The sequence below is a fragment of the Euleptes europaea genome, chromosome 11 (assembly GCF_029931775.1).
Source record: "Euleptes europaea isolate rEulEur1 chromosome 11, rEulEur1.hap1, whole genome shotgun sequence".
Classification (NCBI taxonomy): Eukaryota; Metazoa; Chordata; class Lepidosauria; order Squamata; family Sphaerodactylidae; genus Euleptes; species Euleptes europaea.
In genome coordinates, this window is record NC_079322.1 from 57084619 (window position 1) to 57109038 (window position 24420).

Consider the following 24420-nt stretch of genomic DNA (forward strand, 5'->3'; position numbering starts at 1 on the left):
TGTCTCCCAAAATCCTGTATACAACTGGTCCACTGTCACCTACCTTTTTTGTTCGAATTCTGTACAATTCCCACTGAACAATATTAAAAGTTAAACTGAAGCAGAGATTATTGTTCAATGTCTGGAAATAATTTTAGGTCTGCATGTAATGCCAACACTATAGCATGTGAAATTACCCAGAAGTATCTCATAGATTAAAAAAAACTGGTTTGATTGTTGATTCAGGTATGTTGGTTTAGCACTTGAGGACCTGCAACATCAAGCCATGATTTGAATGTGTGAAAAGGGCACCTTTCTGTCCCACAGTGATAAAAGAAAGGGAACGACTGCACAGCAGGGTAATGAGTTTAGGGCTATGTAAATCCAAAGCCAGCAGGGCAGTAAAAGGCCTAACCTAGACTGAAGGCATCTCTTCACATATGATGGTATCTTCTATGGCTGAGTAGGTCAACAAGGTTACTGCTAACCCATGTTCTGAGCCAGTGAAGAACCATTAGGGATGGCAGATCACTGGGAGATCTTCCCAGCTTATCATGGGCACACGGGATGAAATGGAAAAACTTATTTGCTGGGCAGGGCCTGTCCCAAGGAAGGTACTTCAGCTGTGAGTCCTATGCCAGCACTCTCCTGGCCAGGCCACTGCAATGTTTCCTCCACACTAGCTAGCCTCAGCCAGATGAGCTTGTAGGCATATTCCTCAACAATAGTTTGGCTTTTTAATCTCTACTGTTGTGTCTATTTCATTCTTTGCTTTACAGCAGAAAGTGTCGCCACAGAAGGAGGGAGAACAGATGTTGAGTTGCTGGGTATGAACTGGAAGACATCAAGTGGTGCAACATGCAAGTGTGAATCTGCTTTCCCAAATGAGGACAGGCCCCCAGCGTTGGCCCAGCTAAACAGAGGGAGGCAAGCTGGGGCGGAGCCCTGTGCTGCCCAATCATGTGGCCCTTTTGTCCAGCCCCCCACCTACATGCAAGGCAGGCACTGGCCCGGGGTCATTGCAGCTTCCCCCCCCGCCACAGTGTCTGACTACAGCGCCAGGCCAGGCAACGTCTTCCCCGTTCGCTCCAATCTATTGGCATTCCATTGTGGAAAACGCAGTGTAAGTCCTGCATAACTTCCATCTTTCTAATTCCCAGAAGTGTGTTTTTATCATTGGGACACCTTGCTTTGCTCTCTCTTTGGGCATCAGTTTAAGATTTGCATAGTATCTCTGTTTTGGGGGACACCAGCCACCACAGAAGTACAACAAGATTCATGTTTAAAACCCTATAAATGTAGACAGTTACAAGGAAGCCAACTTACATTACTATGGATTTTGCTAGCATTCAACACATGTTCTAAATGCAATAGGTTTGGAAGTGCAGATGTTGGCTCATGGAGGATTTCCAGATCTTTTTTGTATTTCACCTACAATAATAATAATAATATACACAGTTAAAGAACAAAGCAAGGAATACTGAAATGCACAAGTCCACTTTCACTCAGCAGAAAAGAGGGTTCTGTTTTTATTTTTTCCTGCCATTTAGAATGACCATTAGGTGGCACTCATTTACTACTGTGTGGCAAAATAAATTAGCCATAAATTATTCCATTCTGAGTACAGGAGTCAGTCTTAACCCTTTTAAACAGGCTGTTCTGTACTTCTGATTAAAGCTAATAGTAAAACAGAAATCTCACTAAACAACAGCAACACAGAAACACAATGGAGACCAACATTTTCTGAAACTGTGCTAAAACAACCCAACTTACATTACTTGCTAAGGCAGATGCAATTTGTGCTTGCTTGAAAGAGGCACTTTTGAGAGGATTGAAACGGTAATTCTTCATATCCCTAATAAATTGCTCTTTGTGTTTAGCCTGAGAAATAAACAAAGCCAACAAATAAAAGTAGGATGTAAGCCTAGAACCAAGCAACCTAGTTTTCTAATGCACCCCTTCTGAATTAAGATTCTCACACTGCCTGACAAACTAATCCAGAAACCCATCTGACCTAATACCACATAAGAAGCTGTGTTTGAAAAAGAAAGGTGGCAAAGACACACTACACAGAGAAGCATTTCTGTGCCTGTAGAGGGCTATTTGGATCCTGGCCACATATTATTCTAAAATAACCCTGCAAAAGTTAAAAGTTAAAACAGTAGAAACAAACAACAGACACTAAAAGGGCTAAAGAACAGATGGGATTGTGTACGTGCCTACAGAAACATTTTACTTTACTCTTACTTTAATGAGACAATGGGTAAATAAAGTTCTGTTTATCCCAAGATTTGTTTATTATTTTAAGTTTTCAGTCTTATTCTTTCATGCTATGAAATCAAGTCAAGAGGAAAAAGTACATATACAGAGTGGATTTTGGATTGTCAAGGACACAATAAAACAAAAGGGGGTTTGGAGGTGTGGTTTTTCTCCTGAAGAATAGCAACACGTTCGAAATATATCAAGGCCAGTTGATTTGTTTGCATAGATTTTCATGGCCTTTTGGAAAATTGTCTTTTTCTGGTATATATACATGGCCAGCTCTGGAGTATGTGCCTTTAGAACTAGATCTAGCTAGAAACATTGGAATGGAATAGGCAGTTCAGTGAACATAAGCCACGAAACTTAAAAAGTTTGTAGGGTTCTGACCTTATCTCCTGCTGCAGCCAATCCAGGCCTCCCTCCCTGTGCACACTTCAATGCATCAGACTTGTTGCTCTGAGACAGAACCGAGGCTGCTTGGCATTAACAAGGATTCAACAATGGCTAAAGCTTACCAAACCCATTTCAGTCTGGCTTCATGCCAGGATTTGGAACAGAGATTGCTTTGGTCGCCTAGGCTGATGACCTCTATCAAGAACTAGACAGGGGGGATGTGACCCTGCTAGTTCTGCAAGATCTCACAGCGGCCTTTGATACCATAGCATCCTACTAAGCTGCCTCATGGCATGGGGACTAAGAGGCACTGTAGTATGGTGGTTTGAGTCCTATTGGGGGGGGGGTCTGGAGGGTCTCAGAAGATAGTGGCACGGGGTTCCCGCTCTGCCTCATGGCTGTTGACCTGTGGAGTGCCACAGGGCTCTACCTTATCCCTCAGGCTATTTAATATCTATATGAAGCCACTGGGAGACATCATAAAGAGGTATGAGTTACGATGTCACCAGCATGGTGTAATGGTTAAGAGCGGTGGACTCTGATCTGGAGAACTGGATTTGATTCCCTGCTCCTATGCATGAAGCCAGCTGGGCTAGTCACAGATCTTAGAGCTCTCTCAGCCCCACCTACCTCACAGGGTTTCTGTTGTGGGGAGGGGAAAAGAAGCTGATTGTAAGCTGGTTTGAGTCTCCCTTAAGTGGTAGAGAAAGTCAGCATATAAAAAACAATCTCTCTTCTTCTTCTATGCAGCTGATAAACAGTTCTACCTTTCTTGTCCGCCTGATTTGGAGCATGTTGATGTTTTGAACCGGTGCTTGGAGTGAGTAATGGGCTTGTTGAGAGTGAACAGGATGAAACTTAATCTTGACAAGACAGAGGTGCTCTGGGTTAGTACAAAGGCAGACCGGGGACTTCAGAGCTCTCCTGTCTTGGATGGGGGTTATACTCCTCTTGAAAAGCCAGGTCCGCAGTTTGGGAGTGCAGTTCAACATAGCAGTCACCTTAGAAAACCAGGGGGCTGCTGTGGTTCAGAATGTGCTTGCCCAGCTTGGGCTGGTGCACCAACTGCATCTGTTCCTGATTCAGTCATATCTAGCCACAGTGATCCATGCCTTGATTGCATCTAGACTGGACTGTTGCAATGTACTCTACTTGGGGCTATCCTTGAATAATGTTCAGAAACTGCAGCTAGTGCAGAAGGCTGCGGCTAGACTGCTGGTCAGGGCCAGCTACCAGTCTTCAAGCAGTGGATGGATAAACACTTGTCATGGATGCTTTAGGCTGACCCTGCATACAGCAGGGGGTTGGACAAGATGGCCTGTATGGTCCCTTCCAACACTATGATTCTATATTTCACCTAAATAGCCAGCGTCACTTTGGCTTTGTAGTCAGTAAGCAATGCATGTTTTAAAAGCATTGTTTATTTCTTTATATAATCTCACTCCTTTACCATATTTTCTGCTTTATGAAAGCCCAAATTAATATTTTTATTTGTCCAGATCCAGTTAACTTTATAATTACATATTCAACTTATTTGTTATGAGGTGCATGTGAAAATTAATTAAGAAACTTCTGAAGTAAGCAAGTTATTTACAAAAGAATATCTCTGAAAGATAAATAAAATAAAGATTACATACATCATTTAATTGTGAAATTTGCATAAGCTTCAAATGCAGAATCTTTTAATGCTGTGTGGCAGTTATCATAAGCTATAAGTACACCTAGGGAGTGTTTTGTTTCACGTGTGAACATCACTTGCTGTTTGATTTCTCACAGATTTGCAAAATATATCCTAAGATGCTGAAAAACTATGTAAGAGGCCTCCTAGGATAAATATAACAGTGCTCTGAAGCTTGACGCATATCCATAAATGCTATTTTCCACAAGTAGTAGTTGAATATGCATCCTAAGCAAAAGACTGGAGAAAGTATGTTACAGGTGCTAAGTACAGAATTTAAAAAGGGTGCCCCAGGCCCATTTATAGCTATTAATGTTATTTGCATCCCACCTTTCTATTATGGAATTCATAGGGTCCCACCCAGGCACTGACAAGAGTCTGACCTGCCTAGCTTTAGTTACCTTGCTGAAACACGTACCTTAAGACTATGCCCAAAGAATGCCACAGAAAATTCTGGAAAGGGCTCATGAGACATGCTTCTTAGTGCAGCTAGTTCAGCTAAATGATGCCTTGGGTCAGTTGTGGTGAAGGCCCTGTGTCTCCACACTGATTCCTCATTAAAGAAGTATCTTAACACATAATCTAAGCTCTAATAATTATCTCTCAAACAACAATTAATATCAAACTGATTGAGTACAAGATGTAAATTAGTATTCTTAAAAGATTATTACTGAAGAGCAAATTGTTAATAAAATAATGGGATTATTCAAGCAAAACCTTTATTACTGGAGCTTTAAAAAGAAAGGGGGATAAACATAACCCCACTGCTTTCAGCTAGCCTGTATGATTAAAGAAAATGATATTTTAATTACATTATTTAACTTACAAGTATCATAAAGCAGATCTTCATTTTTTTCCATGTGGCCTAATTAACTTTTTTCAGATATTAACAGATGTACTGTGGCTACATTTTTCTGTACCAACAATAATCTTGACGTTTATGCTTCAGAGGGCAAAAGAAAATGGGGAGGGTGTTTCTAAGGCAAAGATACAAACTCTGATCACCTGTAACAGCCAGATCTTCTTTTTATAAAATAGCTTTTATTATTAACAATAACCATGAAAAATTTAAATCCATTAAAGATACATAAGGATAAATGTCTTGGAATTTATTATTTTAGAACATAAACATAAATTATTTCTTTCTAAATGCATTTATTTGATTACTAAACGTTTCTTGAATTTTTCAAAAGTTAAGTTTAGTATTAAAACAATTTCCCCAAACTTTCCGATACCAATCCATAAAAGAAGGAGGAGGAGGAGGAGGAGGAGTTGGTTTTTATATGCCGACTTTCTCTACCACTTAAGCGAGACTCAAACCGGCTTACAATCAGCTTCCCTTCCCCTCCCCACAACAGACACCCTGTGAGGTAGGTGGGGCTGAAAGAGCTCCAACAGAGCTGTAACTTGCCCATGGTCACCCAGCTGGCTTCATGTGTGGGAGTGGAGAAACAAATCCAGTTCATCAGATTAGCCTCCGCCGCTCATGTGGAGGAGTGGGGAATCAAACCCGGTTCTCCAGATCAGAGTCCACCACTCCAAACCACCGCTCTACACCATGCTGGCTCCACTACATCACGCTACACCACAAAATATAATTATTTTAGGGTCTATCACCAATCAACACTCTAAAATCTCACTAACCAATCCTAAAGATTGAATCTTTCCAAGCGTGGTTTACACCAATTACAGTGCTGAATCACTGTATTGGTGAGGGATTTCCAAAGGGGTAGCCATGTTAGTTTTGAAACAAAAGTCAAAAAACCATAAAATTTCAGTGCAGCCCAAATGACTATATTTTGCCCAGGATGTCAAAATGCATTAATCAGTGACTGAAAACAGTGACTGAAAACAGGTTTGCTAATCTACTCTGCATAGTGATACCCAGCACAAAAGTGGAAAAAGAACTTCATGTGTACGCTTTTTTGGTTAAATTAAAGAGTGCCTTTACTTAGATATATAGCTGCAGCATTTTCAGCATGTGATAAATTTCAAATACAGCAGTTCTATAGGAAAGAAGAAGAAGAGATGGCTTTTATACCCTGCTTTTCTCTGCCTTTAAGGAGTCTCAAAGAGGCTTGCAATCACCTTCCCTTCCCCTCCCCACAAGAGACACCCAGGTGGGACTGAGAGAGCTCTGAAAGAACTGTGACTAGCCCAAGGTCACCTACACTTCATGTGTAGGAGTGGAAAAACAAACCTGGTTCACCAGATTAGAGTCCTCTGCTCGTGTGGAGGAGTGGGGAATTAAACCCAGTTCTCCAGATTAGAGTCCGCCACTCTTAATGGCGGCGTGGTTAAGAGCGGTGGTTTGTAGCAGTGGATTCTGCTCTGGAGAACTGGGTTTGATTCCCCACTCCTCCATTTGAGCAGCGGAGGCTAATCTGGTGAACTGGATTTGTTTCCCCACTCCTACACATGAAGCCAGCTGGGTGACCTTGGGCTAGTCACACTCTCTCACGCCACCTACCTCACAGGGTGTCTGTTGTGGGGAAGAGAAGGTAATTATAAGCTGGTTTGATTCTTCCTTAAGTGGTAGAGAAAGTCAGCATATAAAACCAACTCTTCTTCTTATCCACTACACCACACTGGTGGAAACCTTATTGTCAAATTTTCATGCAATTATAGACAGTTTGCAATTAAAGAACTGAAACATTTGACTGCACTCCTGGGAATAGGATATCTAAATGAACCCATAGTGTGAAAACCATCAAAATCTTACCTGGCTTAAAAATTTGGAAACTTCTTTAGCATGGTCAAAGTCTAGTCTTCCAAGGACATTTGGCTCCTTACTCATTCCTCGGCTTCCTTTTGCATATTCCACCTTCAAAACAAAAATCAAAATGATTTCTTCATTTTTCTTTTTTCAATTTTGTCAAAGGAAATATAACCTCCAAAGGAACAGTGAAGCATATCGTTTCTTTCGTTTCTTGTTGTTATAGCCAATGGCCAGCACAGAATTACAAAACAGTGCAGGTACATATATACCGTTAAGTGAAAGCAGAGAGAATAGAATAAGATATCCTAAAAAGGACAAGTTAAAATACACTTATCAACTTATTAAAATACCAGTTTAAAAAAAACAACAACATTATACCTTGGTTCACCCATCACTCATCATCTGATGCATTGCAAATAATATAACCCTTTTTGTTTTGAACATTCCTTTTGGTAATGGCCTTCCAACAAAATTTAGCTACATCATAGGATATAGCAGGATTTTTATCCTCGAGCAGAAATTGAATAATTAAACTCTCTTAGTTATAGATTGATGTAACAGGCCAAATAGTTGTAACCAGGGTTCAATTATGGATCTTCTAAGTTCCAAATAAAATTCGCAATGTAATAAAATGTGTGACAGGGACTCTTCCACTCCCATTGTACATAAGCATTTTCTCAGCTCTCTGGGTTGATTTAAAAATCTACCCAGGAGAACAGCCAAGGGGAGGGCATCAAATCGTGCTCTAGAGAATGTTCATCTCAGTTGAGGTGATGTGATGTTGAAGAGATATGGGGCCATGGCTTTGCCACCACAAAATAATAAATCCCTATACATCCCAGAAAGTTGTGCAATCTCCAACTGAAACTCCATATCACGCAAGCGTTGGTGGACTATAGCTTTTGCTATGTCCAACTTTAGGTCCATCAAAAGCGCAGGATCGATGCCAATTGAAGAAAGTTTATGGATTATCCTAGCTGACCACTGTGGATACGAAATAGCTGATAGAAGCTATCTTAATAGACCGATTGGGTTAAGATGCACTTTCAGCCAATAATTAATAGTGATAAGCCATATCTTTGTTTCTACTTTGAGGAGGAACAGTGAAGCAAGTATCATTTAGTGACCTCTGTTGACACCATTTTTGCTAGCAGACTAATCAGCAATTGTACCATTTTGTGTACCATTCTCAAATAAAATAAATGTACCATCTATTTTATTTGAGAAACAACATCCTGCCTTTTAAAAAAAGACCCCTTCAATTTGACCAAGCAGGTTGAAGGGCTGACAATTTTAAAGAATATCTGAACTGAAAGTAAAAGTTCCTGCTTTAGGGTTGCCAGCTCTAGGTTTGCTTTAGGGTTGCCAGAAATACCTGGAGATTTGGGGGTGAAGCCTGGGACAGTACCTCAGCAGGATATAATACCATAGAGTCCGCCCTCCAAAGCAGCCATTTTCTCCAGTGGAACTGATCTTGGTCATTTGGAGATCAATTGTAATTGTGGGAGATCTCCAGGTACCATCTGGAGGTTGGCAACCCTACTGCTTGTTTTTTCAAATTGCAAGTAAAATTCTACTCTAAAATGCATAAATGCCATCTTATTTCTGGGACTGCACTAGTTAAAACACAGCGAGAATAATATACTCTGAAAATATAGGAGTGTTTGTGAAATTCTATGGCAGAGTTTACCAATAGGTGCCCTGGAAATATTAAGGAGGGGGGAAGGCACAAATTGATAAATAGCAGGACACAGCATATGCTTAAACTGCTGAAAGAAAAAGCCAATCTCTGCCCTTCAAACATTTTACAATACAGTTTGGCTACTGCAAGGATACAAGCTGGATAAATAAGTGAGACCACAAGGAAGCATTATTTAATTGTGTGTGTGTAAAGTGCCCTCAAGTCGCTTATGACTCAGGTGACGCTATGAATCAACGTCCTCCAAAATGACCTATGGTTAACAGCCTTACTCAGGCCTTGCAAACTGAGAGCCATGGCTTCCTTTATAGAGTCTCATGATGGGTCTTCCTCTTTTCCTGCTGCCTTCAAATTTTCCTAGCATTACTACCTTTTCCAGTGAGTCTTGTCTTCTCTCACAATGTGATCAAAGTATGATAGCCTCAGTTTAGTCATTTTAATTTCCAGGGACACAGTTCAGCTTGATTTGATCTAGAGCTCGCTTATTTGTCTTTTAGGCAGTCCATGGTATCTGTAAAACTTGCCTTCAATGCCACATTTCAAAGGAATCAACTTTCTGGGGCACACTTAAGGTGTGGTCCAAGTTAAGGTTTATGCCCCTGTTATGTTGGCACCATCTGTTGGTTCTTGGATTTTAACTGTTGCTTTATTTTAATTATGGTTGATATTTATTAATGTATGGCTGTGTATTTCTATGTTTGTTAGCCGCCCTGAGCCCAAATTTGGTCAGGAAATGGCGGGTTAGAAATCGAATGAACAAACAAATAAATAAATATTTCTTCCTGTCAGCTTTCTTCATTGTCCAACTTTCACACCCATACATAGTAAATTATTTAATCAGTCAGTCCAAATTCTACAGGAAAAGAACAGGGGCAGACTGAAAGTGGATTGGGATGGTGAGTGGTGGAGTAGTTGAGCAGATGGTGGAAGGATCTTTGACTGTATGACAGCTGATGTGGAGGACAGCTATAACACAAAATGCCATTCCTCAGGTTACTAGCCAGCATGGTATAATGGTTAAGAGCCGTGGACTCTAATATGGAGAACTGGGTTCGGTTCCCACCCCTCCACGTGAAGCCTCAGACCAATCACAGTTCTCTCAGAACTGCTGGGTGACCTCGGACCAATCACGGTTTTCTCAGAACTCTCTCAGCCTCACCTCCCTCACAAGGTCCCTTTTGTGGGGAGAGGAAGGGAATGCGATTGTAAGATGCTTTGAGAGTCCTGAAGGTAAAGAAAAGCAGGGTATAAATACATACTCTTCTTCTTTACTTCTAATAGTAACTATCAACAAAGGCAGGGGGTGATGCCGCAAAGAAATAATATAGATTTAAAAACAAGCCATTGCGAAGTTGCCATCGATCAAAAGAGGCAACCCACATCCCTAACGACGTCTTTTGTAGTAATGCCTTAGACTCACTCCAAAGTCCCACACTCAGGAGACAAGCGTGTGTAGTATGGTCACTACAGCTTATTTTGCTTCAAAGTGCCGATCGATGGTACTAAAGAATAGCAATACTGAAGAATGTTTAGCAAATGTCCCAGAAACAGGAAATTGTCTCTTATTTCCAAGTTTCTTAGCATGTAGTTTGGACACCCTCCAGGGGTCCAAACTGTCTTCAGTACTACATGTAACAATTGTCAGAAGGTATATGCCTTTGGTTATGATCAAATTTAAAATGTAAACTATTGGGAACCGCTAACAGAAAAAATCAATGTACTACAAATAAAAACCAAGAAAATGATTCTTAATTGGGTTTTATGGAGTGCATTGACATGGTCTGAATTCCTGAAGTGTTCAGGATGTATTTGAAAACTTGTTATGAAAATGACATTCTACCACTGCAGAGGTATTGTGCTGCTATAAGCAAAGTGATATGCCAACACAAATATTTAGGAGGACTCAATTACTGAAAATTGTCCACTTTAGGGAATTGTGCTCATCTAAATTTGTCACTCGGAATATAAATCTTTGTTTTCTATTATTATGTATATTTACTAGTCGTATTGTCCTAAAAATGACAAAGAAATATAAGTTCATACATTGCTTATTATCTTTGTTAGCCGGGTTGCCATTATCACATCTGGTCTATCCAGCACTTCAGTGTATCTGTGATTATCATGCAGATCTTTCTTATACGAAACCTATAAAACAAAAGAGTCTTTACAAACTGCATACCTTAGCAAGGTAAGACATAAATGCAATAACATATATTAAAACTGACTCCACAGAGCATTACCAAAATTAAACTGGAATAAAACTTTATACAAAACATTTCGTACCCAATTTACAACATTTAAAAGAACAGAACAAAAAGATGGCATATTACATTGGATATTATAGAGAAGGAAAAGACAGCATAGTCTTTAGATATAAAAATCCTCTGGCTGGACATCAAACAGCATTGTACCTGCTGTCACCTCTATTATTTACACCTAACATTTTTTGAAAGCAAAAGAAAATCAAATTAATAGCCTGAGAATTCATAACACTGTGGGCAAAGCAGATTAGAGTTTTCAAACCTGGGGCATATTATTCTACCATTAACAACGTGGAATATAACAAGGAGACATGCAAATTGCTAATCATTTCTTATCCTTTTTCATATCATCTCTACAACATAATTTTGCATGAATTGCCTTCAACTTCTAAAGTTTAGTTTTACTACAAATGTGAAGTCAACATCATGTGAACAGAAAGTAAAATAAATCAACAGAATAGAAAAACTGGACTATAATTGTATAATCAAAACCTTTCAATGTATGCTGTTGAGAGATAATGTAATAAAGTAAAATAGTGTATAAGCTTTTGCCTATTCCACTTTATCAGCTAAGACATTTTCCAGGTATCACCTGCTTGAGTATGTTTGTCATTTTTTAGAAGAACTTTTTTAAAAAAACTAAGTGAACCATAGGCAAAACATCTACCTAATATATATTAAAATTAATATATCTCATTCCCTACAATTGTGCAAACCATTGCAAGTAATTTTACAGAGTAAAACCAGAAGCACATGCAGGCTCTTGCAATTCAGAGCTTTACATAGATTTAGCTAATTATATGCTGTTCACCCTAATGACCACATGAGGTGAAGTGAATACCATAAAGGCAGCAGGAACAGGTTTCTGAAAAGGACCCCATCATCCATGTAAATTGCAAATTAAAGCCCAACATATGTGCTGAAAACAGAAGCTAGGACTGAAACTGTCAGTTCAAACACAGAGAAAAATGCACAGAATCTTGCTGCAAAATCTACAGCAATTTTGTCTCTTATTGTTCCCAAGCGGCAGTCACATAGTAAATGAAAGGAAGAAGTATGGTTAATTTCATGGTGAGGAGTGTGTGTGTGTGTGGAGGGGGAATCAGACAGTAGTTATTTCACCAATCAAGCTTGACGTAAGGTCTAGTGCAATACTTTTCCTCCCGTGAGTTATTAGTCTCCTGGACCCAGGCAAAGATATATTTATGTTGGAGAGAGACAGAGACAGCTAACATTTTGCAAACGTCTGCAAGATATACTTTGTAGGCTGCCATACCCCACTGGTAATACTAATGTTATGCAGCAGAACAACGACTGGTATGTCTCCCAACTCATGAGGTGAGCTAAAACAGGGAGGTAATTTTTGCAAAACACCAACTGTGAAAAGTGTCTCCCTTTGATTATTTTGTGATTGGACACCACAAAAAGCTGTATGTGGAGGTTATGCATTAGTGGGGACATGTCCCCTTGCCAAGACATGTCTGTCTTGCCATTCTGTACCGTAGAAGTTTATTTTCCTACTCTTGCTGCCACAATACCAATACTGCAAGACAAGAAGTAGCATGCCAGACTGGCAGGGATCACTTTAAAAAAGATTAGAGGGGGACCCTAGCTTTTCCCCCCCTCCCTCCAGCTCCTTCCTTCCTTACCTTTTCTCCATATTCCTTTCCATTTGCTCAACTGAAGCACTACAAAACACAACTGAAGCACTACAAGACACACTGCTTAGAGTGTTCCCTCCCCCACTGGTAGTGCTCCTATCAAGGACATTTTAAGAGATTATCAGAAGGTAAAACCACCACTTCTTCACTTCTGTGACCTACATACTCCTACCACAAAATGCCTTTGAACAAACCCTGTTCAAGGAGCAAGCAGGAAAGGGAGGAGGAGGAGGAGTTGGTTTTTATATGCCGACTTTCTCTTCCACTTAAGAATCAAACTAGCTAACAATCAGCTTCCCTTCCCCTCCCCACAATAGACACCCTGTGAGGTAGGTGGGGCTGAGAGAGCTCTAAAAGAGCTGTGACTAGCTCAAGGTCACCCAACTGGCTTCATGTGTAGGAGTGGAGGAAGGATGGAAGGAAGGAAGGAAGGAAGAGTGGGGGGAGGAACAGAGAGAAAGAAAGGAAGGAAGGGGGAAAGGAAAGAGAAGGAAGGAACTGGGGAAGAATGGATGAAAGGGAGGAAGGAAGGAAGGAAGGAAGGAAGGAAGGAAGGAAGGAAGGAAGGAAGGAAGGAAGGAAGGAAGGAAGGAAGGAAGGAAGGAAGGAAGGAAGGAAGGAAGGAAGGAAGAGCGGGGGGAGGGACAGAGAGAAAGAAAGGAAGGAAGGGGGAAAGGAAAGAGAAGGAAGGAACTGGGGAAGAAAGGATGAAAGGGAGGAAGGATGGAAGGAAGAATGGGGGAGGGACAGAAAGAAAGGAAGGAACTGGGAAAGGAAAGAGAAGGAAGGAACTGGGGAAGAAAGGCAGCCTGGAGCTGGACTTTTGGGAGCCACCTGAGGGGGACGAGGAGGAGGAAGGCAACGAGGAGGAGAGTTTACCCCTTCCAAGTGGGCCAGTGATTAAGGCGCAAAATCCGCCTCCCGCCCTGGAAGTTCCCCCGCAAGATCCCGTCCGGGCAAGATGCGGCCTGCGCAGGGGGCGGGAAGGCGATGCGCCGGACCGGCTCCAAACTCTCAGTCTGAGGGAGGGCGAAGCAAGCTCGGTCCTGGCCCAGGAAGCATCTTCACCTTCCCCGGCCCGGGCCAGGTGGAGCCAATAGAGGAGGAGGAGGAGGGGGGGTGAGAGGTCGCCCAGCTCCGGTCGCCCATAAAGACAGAGGAGGGAAGGCGGCGGCCGAAACGAGGACTGGTCAGCCATGCCTCACTCCTCACGGTGGAGAGAAGGGAGGGAGGAGGGAGGGAGGAGCCCCCTCTCTGCCAAAGTCCAAGGCGCGCAGCCAGGCGGCAAGAAAAGACCGGGGGGGTGGCAGCTGAGGGGCTCTTGTCGTTCTCCGCAACGGTGGGAGGCGAGGACGGCGCTGGGGCGAGAAGGAGGAAGGGCCACTCCTTCCTCTCTCGGAGACCCTCCCGCTGCTTCGGCCGGCCTAGGGCGCTGCTTCTGCACGTGGGAAGAGCCGCACTCAGGGGCCCAAAGAGCCCCTTGCGGCTCGGGAGCCACGCTTTTGCGACCCCTGGCCTAGGCCATCAAGGTCAGGGCAGTATGCATACCACCCTATACCATATCAAAAACTGATATGGAACACCCTCTCACTTTCAAAATCAATTTGCCATGTGACATTAAGGAGTAATTGTGGGGGGGGGGACCAGAAGGTTATAGTCCCATGAGGCTCATGAAACTAGCTTCATGGTGATTTGTATTCTGACCAACATCTATACATGTTAACTGCCATTAAGACAATTCCAAATGTATTTGTACACGTATAAAAAAATTCAGATGATATGGCCATAGCCAACGACGCTGAAAAAAATCCACAGCTACATGTGGAATTGAGAAAAGCGTAATCCAATACATCTTACGTTGCTTAATTTAGCATTCCACCCTCCAATGGAACATTCAACTAATTTTTGGCAAAATATTTGTTCAAGATAGTAGATGCAGATGTTGGCAACACTGAAGGATTAGCAATTATCCATGAAACATTTTGGAATCCAGCCAACAATAAAAATTTCTAAGATCAGTCAGAATTCATGAGCTTTCTATATTCTTCAGGGGAAATGTGCCTTCTCCTACAGCTTTTTACCCTATTGCCAGATTCAGGAGAAGAAATCTGTTTCCATCTATTTACTTTATTACTACTCAAGTTAATACAGGAAGAAATAAGATTCTTCAAGTGTTGGAACCGAAATCCTCTATTGTACCTTTCAGAGTTATCTATGATCAAGAAATTATCTTCTTGAAAATGTTCTTCCACTAAATACAAAGAAGGTGCATTAAAGTGGTGCAGTGAGCATCTTTCAGAGAAGATGCAGTTTTTAATGAGGTTCCATTAAATATTTTGATCATTTAAACACCTTTTACACATATATTTAAAACAATGCACATTTCATATCTGGATATGAAAAATTACTGAAATGGCTTAAACTATTGACCTTGTTCATTTGAAAGATCGTCTGTTTTGCAAAAGACTTGTCAATTGTCTTGCTAGTTTTTTATAAAATTCATGACAGATCATCATGCTAAGGGAGTATAAGTTTTTCACTTTAAAGTTTGATAATATTTCATATTGCACTCTACTTTCTGATGTAATGCAGTTAAGGTTGATAACTATGTACTATTTTTACCTTTTAATAAACACAGAAAAAATCCCTATGTTGAAAGGAAATTTGTATCTTACAGTTATTTTCTGCATAAGAGATAATAAGATCAGACAACAAACTTTCACCGATTTTTTTTTAAAAAAAACACATGATTTAATATATTAAAATGTCAATTGGGATGAACAGGCATCATCTACCTAGTACTAAAGCTGCACAGCTTTAATTCATACACATGAATGTCACAAATTAACAGAAGAAAATACTCACTTTACTTTGGTGTTTATTAACTTCCATAGCATGCTTAACATCTGGAGGCTCCTTCATATGTGCATAGTTTGATGTTCCCTTTTCAGCATCATGTTTCTGCTTGTAGAGAACCTTAAAATGATAGGTTTTATATTATCTATTGTTGATGAATAGGAAAATTTATAGATCAGGGGTTCTTTACCCACACTACCTGCTATTTTCTCTAGTCATAAATACAAAGTATAGATTTGCAAAGAAACCAAATGGGATGAATCTCATGGATCTGTTCCACTAATGGAGGTGCCCTCCTCTAGTGCAATGTGTCAGGGCAAACCACCTCACACCAAGAGAAGACCCCACCATTAGTGGATCTGTGGGATCCAACACAATACTTTTAAAAGTTATTTGGCCAAGGACACTATGAAGACAGATGTCATGGATGAGCCAAGCAACATAAGCAATACTATGATTTTGGGAAATCATAGTACTGTAACTTGTGTGTGTAAAGTGCCTTCAAGTCGCAGCCGAATTATGGCGACCCCTTTTGGGGTTTTCATGGCAAGAGACTAACAGAGATGGTTTGCAAGTGCCTTCCTCTGCACAGCAACCCTGGTATTCCTTGGTGGTCTCCCATCCAAATACTAACCAGGGCTGACCCTGCTTAGCTTCTGAGAGCTGATGAGATCAGGCTAGCCTGGGCCATCCAGGTCAGGACACTGTAACTTACAGTACAAGAAAAAGAAAATTGATCAGCCCATTGACATGGGTTAATTTTTTATTTCCCTTTGATCACTTTGTTACCCTGATAAGAAACAAACACAGGAATTTTATGTCAAAAGTGATGGAATAATATGTATAAACAAAATCCTTTGCTGTGTTCCTTATTTCATTGTTGTTGTTTTCTTTCCTTTCATGGGTCATTTGAAATGTCTTTTCCTGTGTGGTTTTTAAAAACACTAACCCACTTTCTTACTTTCTGAGAAGCAAAAGACCTACCCCTACTATAGTAAATAAACTTTTACCAAATAAAACAGACATATCACATTGTTGTTACTTTATTTAAGTTGGATTTGTTGCAACAGTATAATATTACTGGCTGATAATCAGGCCCAAATATTAATTTAGCAATAACTAGTGAATCAGAACCTAGCCCAAAGGGGAAGGTTTTACACAGTTCTGTTTTAAAATTAATCAGAATAACCTCATATCCATTTTGCTTACAAAATTATTTACTTCTCCTAATGACTTCTCAGAAACTGTAATACTAATGAATTAATCTCCTCAATGCCAAATTCAAATGTCTGATCTGTCCTCATCTAGCTTGACTTCCTTGTTACTTTGAGCATAGTAAATTAATATTTCCTGTCCTTGACTCCATTCATTTCCTTTGTATCAGTGAGTGTCCAAAGGTCTCATGCTCCCATGAAGGCCTCCACCCCTTTTCCTGACCTGTGCCTTTGTAATGAAATGCCTTACAATGCAGGATTAACACCAATGTTTGCAGCTCAAAAGGATAATTTTGGGGTTTGTACCCTGTCCAGCCACAGAGGCTATGAGGGATTCTTTGGGCGAAAACGCATGGTCGCTTTAGCCTCCTTTATTCCCTGTTTCAGCCAGGATTTAGCCAGGATTGAACGCATGTGCGGCGAAAACACATGCATTAGATCCTGGCTGAATCCTGGGTGAAACAGAATAAAGGAAGCTAAAGCGACCATGCGTTTTAGCCCTTTGTTGACTAGCAGGAGAAATGTGGAGAAACAAGTTGGGAGGGCTCACCTCAGAGCCATCCAGTACCATGGAAATGAAAATTACCCCGGCCAGAGAAGGACAGGCAGCCAGAGTCACACCTATGCCATAGTCATAGCTAACTATGGAGCTTCAGGAAGCCAAAAGGCAAATTGGACTTTTCCGGCAGACAGGAAGAGAGAGAGGGTCTTTTGGGACATGGCCTAAGGCAGATAAAAGCCCTGAGCTCACTGAGGAATCTCTCTCAGGGGTATTCTTCATGGAGATTTGGTGCTGTTTCGACGCTGTTTTGCGTCGGAGGCAAATTTTGGTTATTCACTGCAGAGCCGTGTTTTCCCCCACTGAGCAAAATAAGCCGGTTTAAAAGAGAGGCAATCCAAACCACTTCTGAGCCGTACTTTCCAGTAAAAGAGCATTTTGTTGCTCGGATGCCCATGAAGAAATGTTTGCTTCGCTCCCCGGGACGTCTCCTTTCTCCTCCCCCAAGAACGGTGATTGGCTGGGGGAGTTGCCACTCTAACAGCATCGCACCGGCAGGAGGGAGACCCAAAGCAGACTGGCTGCCCCTCTTGAGAAGGGTGATGGGGGTTTTGGCTTGGATTTGCCGCTCTCAGGATGCCCCTCCCCAACACACACACACATAGGATCGCACCGGCAGGAGGGAGACCCAAAGCAGACTGGCTGCCCCTCTTGAGAAGGGTGATGGGGTTTTTGGCTTGGATCTGCTGCTCTCAGGATGCCCCCCCCCAACACACACACACACATAGGATCACACCGGCTGGAGGGAGACCCAGAGCAGACTGGCTGCCCCTCTTCAGAAGGGTGATGGGGGTTTTGGCTTGGATCTGCCGCTCTCAGGATACGCCCCCAACACACACACACACACATAGGATCGCACCGGCAGGAGGGAGACCCAAAGCAGACTGGCTGCCCCTCTTGAGATGGGTGATGGGGGTTTTGGCTTGGATCTGCCGCTCTCAGGATACACCCCCAACACACACACACACATAGGATCGCACCGGCAGGAGGGAGACCCAAAGCAGACTGGCTGCCCCTCTTGAGAAGGGTGATGGGGGTTTTGGCTTGGATTTGCCGCTCTCGGGATGCCCCCCCCAAACACACACACACAGGATCATGGGAAGAGTGGGCGGGATTAGGCGGATTTGGAGCAGTGAGTCATGAGCGGCAGCAGACGTAAGCAGCGCAGAGAAGTGCGCTGTTTCTCCCGTGAAAAATTGGGATGGGGGGAGAATCTGCACTGCCATGAAAAAGCTATTTAAATCAGTTTATTATTTGCTCCGATTCGAAACGGAAGCAAAATCCACCGTGAAGAATACCCCTCAGTTTCCTTCGGCACTAGGCCATTTTACACTTGAAAGAGGAGAAATCCATCTTGACTCCAAGAGGTACCCATAAGAACATGGTCCAGAACTCACCAAGGGATGATCCCTAGATACTGAAATCAAGGTAACAGATTATTTCTAAATGCTTGCTATTCCAAGAATTATTGTGCCTATCTCTTATTACCATCTTTAGGGATATGTATAAAAGCTTAAAGGATTTGTGTTTTATTCACATTTCTTTTCACCCTTGCTCGACCTGTTGTGTTTCAAATGTGGCATGTGCTTTCTAATTTCTTATTAAATTTATTTTTATTTTCAGTGCAGTCAGTCTGATCTCTCTGGCCCCTGTTCAATCCACATGTACCAAGAGCATAATGAGAGAAGGGACAGCAGTTAACCCTACTCCCCTAGAGTGTGCAACTAAGTGTGTTGGTCTTCTCAGTAGCAAGTACAAAAGGAGAGGGAGTCACAAACATGAGGTCAACCTTTAATGGCAAAATGGTGGAGGCTGCCTGGGCACTAACCTTCAAGCTGAAACCCTGAAAGGAAAATTGATTCAGTGCTGGTGGTGAAAATACACAAAAAGATAGTATTAGGGAGTGGTAGAGGAGAAGTCTTGGTGGGCAGAAGATCCAAGGACAGATGCATAACTTCCTCATTCCCACCCCAGGCAGAAACAAGTGCCTGCAAGTCCTGTTTTCCCACACCCTTATACAAGGAACTCTACATCAGAACCTGCTGCCTTTGATTAAAACCTTTAGATTATCCTCTGACGCACCACCAATTTCAACTGAACTGAACATCTTTCTCCTGCTCCTCTCTCCCAAGCCTTTGTGCCTTCCTGTGGTAGCTTCCCAACTAGGTCTAACTTTAGATTTTAATATCCTTGGAAAAGATCTCTTCTACGAAGTGCCATGAAATTGGCGTCACAAAACACATTGTTCTGTGTTTAGAAGATGAGTGCTTGGCATCATCTCCCATAGTTCATTAACAACTTTACTACCCTTCACAGATCCTCATAAATAATAGAGGATTTTCTTTTCAGTTAGCTCTTCAACATGGCACAGTGTAATCAGCAGAAAACACTGATTTAAATTTACCCTTGAAAGACAAACATTCTTGACTTAGCTCTTCTGTTATCTCAGTATATGCCCCTCTACTTCTCATTGGTGTTGGGAAAAGCTGTCAAGTCACAGTAAACATATGGTTTTCAAGGCAATAGACAAATAGAGGTCATTTGCCATTGCTTGCCTCTGTGTAGCAACCCTGGGCTTCCTTGGTGGTCTCCCATCTTAGTACTAACCAGAGCTGACCCTGCTTAGATTCCAAGATCTGATGAGATCAGGTTAGTCTGAGCCATCCAGGTTTTATTTTAAGTCAGAGGACCCTAGAACCACTACAAATACAGAAAAACATGGCAAAGAAAGGAAAAGAATTTGAATATACACATATTTTTTCTCCAGCATATGTCAAAACTGTCTCAGCAGGAACATTGTATTTTTGGAAGATTTAGGTTTAGATGAGTGTGGTTTGGGAAAGGGCAAATTTCAGTTCTTCCATTTCCATGGCAGGAAATGTTTTGAAAACCCAATGAGTGGGAATTATTCTCCTTTCATAGCTTTTGCAGCAGTATGCTATGATTTATATTACAAATGGGGGGATGTGTCTGCAGGCTTTACATTTTATGCTACATCTAAGATATATTGCATATATCCTCTTTTAATGGTGGGGTGTTTCAGAATAAATACCAGAGTTTAATAGTACGATTCAGTATTTAGTTCTTAAGAAATACCTTTTAAAACAGGAGCAACATACTAAAGAAGACAACTAACTTAATTTTAGTATTACAGTCATCTCATTATCCCTACTGTGATTCTCTACTGAAGCTAAGGGAAAATATGATTTTTACTACATGAAAGGTATGCAGTACTTTTTGGAACACCGCCAGAAATGAAATGCATTGAGGACCAAATAATTTATGTTAATCTCATTTATAAATCAAACCAAGCATGTTATTTTAAAACGTTATGTAATTTACTGCTATGACAATAAAAAGCTCACTTAAACTGTTAACTCTTTGTAACCAGTCATTTTAAGGCACTGTACTGCATTTCAGATGTGTATGCATGTTATCGTGCAGACCTAATTTCTAGCAAAACTCTAACTTTAATCCCTGGATATATGCATTTGTTTTTCAAAGCTATAATTGATTGCAATTTCCTGGTGCTACACATCTTTGGATGCCTACTGGATATTTAGAATACATAAATCAAAATCTATTTTTCTGATGATGCTTTCAGAATTCAGTGCTGTGAATTATCTTGTGAAACTTACGGCTGTATTCCTTAAAATTATTTATCCTAAAGCAAGAGTATTAAAGGTTATTCATTCCCTGGAATGTACATAATATGGAAACAGAATGGAAAATCTTATGTAGATTTTAAATCTCTCTCTCTCTCTCTCTCTCTCTCTCTCTCTCTCTCTCTGCTGACATTCTAGTTTGCATTTGGTTTTATCTGTTTTAGGCTATACTATGCCATTTGAGATTGTTATCTCATACTCCTGTTTTATTTTGTAACTGTTGTCACTACTATGACTTATAATTATTGATTATGTATTTTAATACTTTATGTGAGACAAACGGGAACCCGCAAGGACTTGCAGGAGGCATCTCCTAGCCTCCCCATCCACGATTTCCTCTTTCCCTTTCCTGAAAGCTCCTATAGCCTCTCCCCATTTCCCGCTTCCTTCTCTCCTTCCTACCCAACAGCAAACCTACAGTTATCTGCCCCTCTCTCTTTTCCCTTCCCCCACCCCCACCCAGAAATTTCTACTTGAGAAAACTATGGCCCAGTTGTATGGTGCCAACTACTGGGCCAGGCCCACTTGCATGGTTGGAAACCCTCAAGGACGTGTAGGAGCACTTCACTTTCCCCTGTATCCCCCCTCCCCACACTATTTCTTCTTTCCCTCCCCCTGGCAACCACCATATCCTCTCCCCTTTCCCTACCTCATTCTCTCCTTCTCAACCATTCACCAACCTACCTTCTATCTGGCTCCCATCTTCAGCTATATTTATTATTTACTTACTACATTTATACCCCACCCTTCTGTACAGTTGGGACAAAAGCAGCTTTCATTATCCTTTTTATCCTCACAACAACCCTATGAGGGAGGTTAGGATGAAATATTTGGTTTTATTCTCAAGGCTGAACATGGTGGGGTGGATCCTAACCCAATCTTATCACTCCATTGAGCAAAGTATATACATTTTATTCATTCATATTTATACCTACACCTTTTGATTTGGCTCAAGTCTGAGGTGTTCCTCCAGTCTAAGGAGTCTTCCTCCAACTTAAGCAGCTTTTCCATTGAAGAGCCACTTAAGTTGGAGGAACAGCCACTTAGAGGGTGGTTGGATCCAACCCACCATGTTCAACTGTCAAACTCCTTTACCATGAAATTGGCAGTATCTCCACATAGTAATATTCTACAGAAAGAAGGCTACATCCAAATTCTATCTACTTGTTCTGCAATTCCAAAGGAGAAAACATATTCTCTTCCACTAATGGTTAGCTCAGGAAGAGAGTGCTGACTTTCCTTTACTAGAAGGGAGTCTGCATCTCCCAAACAGGTGGAAAGAGATGAGCATTAAAAGGTAGCATCTTCTAGGGCTAACAAAATCTAATTTTCATGTAAAAAGCAGGGTTCTTTGTTCTAACCATGCTTCACTGCACCTTAAATTAAGTTTCTTTAAACTGCTTATTGTGGGGCTGGTGCAGAGATTCCCTTAACCATGTCTGAGAGAGACACAACATAACACACACTAATCTCAGGAGTCAAGTTTCAGCTTAACTGCAAATGTGCTGGTTTCAAAGCCTGATTAAGTGGGAATCCTTATCTGTGGCTAATGCATACAAGATGCCAGAAGCATGGCACACACTGGAACCCTGGACATAAGCAAAGCTGCTGATCCTCTTTAAGGAAGGCACTGGCAGGTGTTTCAGTGAAACACACCTGGCATGACAGATCTTTCCCCACCTGTCAAGGTGTAAACATGAGCAAGCATGGGCTGGATCCTGAAACTTAATGTAGAAAATTACCTTGCTCTGAAGCTGTGAAACTTCTTTGGCAAACACGCTGTCAATTGTAGCTGGCATCTGCTTGTACAGTGAGTTGGAAAGCTCTTTCTTTGCACTTTCTTTGTATTTTGCCTAAAAGGCGAGGGAAAGGGAAGACATTACACAAATTATTCCGAGCTGATTAACAGCATCCCCAGCATGGTATAGCGTCAGACTAGAATCTGGAAGACCCAGGTTTAAATCTACCCTCTGCCATGGACACTCACTAGATGACCTTGGATCAATCACTCTCTCTGTCTCACCCACCTCACAAGGTTGTTATTATGAGGATAAAATAAAGGGAGGGACAATAATGTTGTAAACTGCTTTGGATCACCATTGGAGAGAAAAGAAGAATATAAATATTCAAATAAATAAATAAATAAATCATCTGTGTGGGCTATAGTAGTTGTAGTAGGCAAGAATATTACAGCACATTAGATGGCAACAATCTACTATTTTTGCTTTGAAATATTAACATATACAAAGCAGATATAATGGCAATGCTTATAGAACAGTATATTAAAAACTTCTTTTGAAGATATAAAATGCAAGTTTTTGAAAAGGAAATTATTTACCGGAACCCTAAGAAGGGTGAAAAAAGACTGTGTGAATGTGTATGTTTGTTATTGTCCTGTTTATTTTATAAAAATGTATAATAAAATACGTTAAAAAAAAAGAAATATTAACATATATAGCCACTTCAACTAAGCTTTATTTCCAATTAGCTTCTGAATTTTTTTAAAGGAAACTTAATTTTATTATTTTACGCGTGATTAAGTGATTATACATGCTTTATATGATGCTAATTAAAACTTAACACCAACATGCACTACAGTATACGCTCTAAACTTCTTTTTTCCTTTGACATAATGTCAGGATAAATATTATAGCTCACAAATTGAGTTAACTTGACTATCCTAGCTTCAAAATAGGACTCTCTCTACTATCAGAGGAGCATGCCTATTATTTTGGGTGCGGTGGAACACAGGCAGGATGGTGCTGCTGCAGTCGTCTTGTTTGTGGCTTCCTAGAGGCACCTGGTTGGCCACTGTGTGAACAGACTGCTGGACTTGAAGGGCCTTGGTCTGATCCAGCAGGGCCTTTCTTATGTTCTTATGCTCTTATGACTCTTGTGTGTGTTAAGTGCCGTGAAGTCGCTTCCGACTCATGGCGACCCTATGAATGAAAGTCCTCCAAAATGTCCTATCTTTGACAGCTTTGCTCAGATCTTGCAAATTGAAGGCTGTGGCTTCCTTTATTGAGTCAATCCATGACTCTTATGCTTAGAAAAAGTAGCATTTTCTAGATTTGACAGTGTTGTGGCAATAAAATATCATAAAAACCTGTACAATAAATAGAGCATCTGAAATGTATTAGATGTGCAACATATATTTTGCAGAAAGATGTAAGTATTGAAGAGAGGACATAATGGATTTCTACTTGCTCAAACACAAAGCATCCATACAAAGCCAAAAGTATCCACAAAAGAACTGTCATCCTCAGTACTGAGTCATGTAACTGACAACAGAGTTTAGATAGATAAGAATATATTAACAGAAGAGTTTCACAGCTATTTCCCGTAGTCCCCAACTAAATGTATTGCTTCTGGGTTACCAACAAACTCTGTATCCCAAATTCAAATATATAAGTTCACACTTGTTGTGTGAAGTGACGCAACCCACATGTTTCTCACTTTAGTGGGAATAGGCCT

The 24420-nt window shown here is 41.1% G+C and overlaps 1 protein-coding gene across 3 annotated transcripts in view; it reads right to left on the bottom strand.

Annotated features, from left to right (window-relative positions):
• Positions 1-24420, bottom strand: part of NEBL (nebulette) — a 171023-nt gene that overhangs the window by 37137 nt on the left and 109466 nt on the right. Inside the window, exons 4-9 of one of the 3 annotated variants that reach the window (XM_056857607.1) lie at positions 22689-22799; positions 15518-15628; positions 10774-10875; positions 7035-7136; positions 1753-1860; positions 1306-1410 (exon numbers count right to left, since the gene is read on the bottom strand). The exons of the other annotated variants lie outside the window; for them this stretch is intronic. Of the exons in view, the coding sequence (XP_056713585.1) occupies positions 1306-1410; positions 1753-1860; positions 7035-7136; positions 10774-10875; positions 15518-15628; positions 22689-22799 (639 nt within the window). The remainder of the gene's footprint in view (positions 1-1305; positions 1411-1752; positions 1861-7034; positions 7137-10773; positions 10876-15517; positions 15629-22688; positions 22800-24420) is intronic. 3 annotated transcript variants of the gene reach the window in all.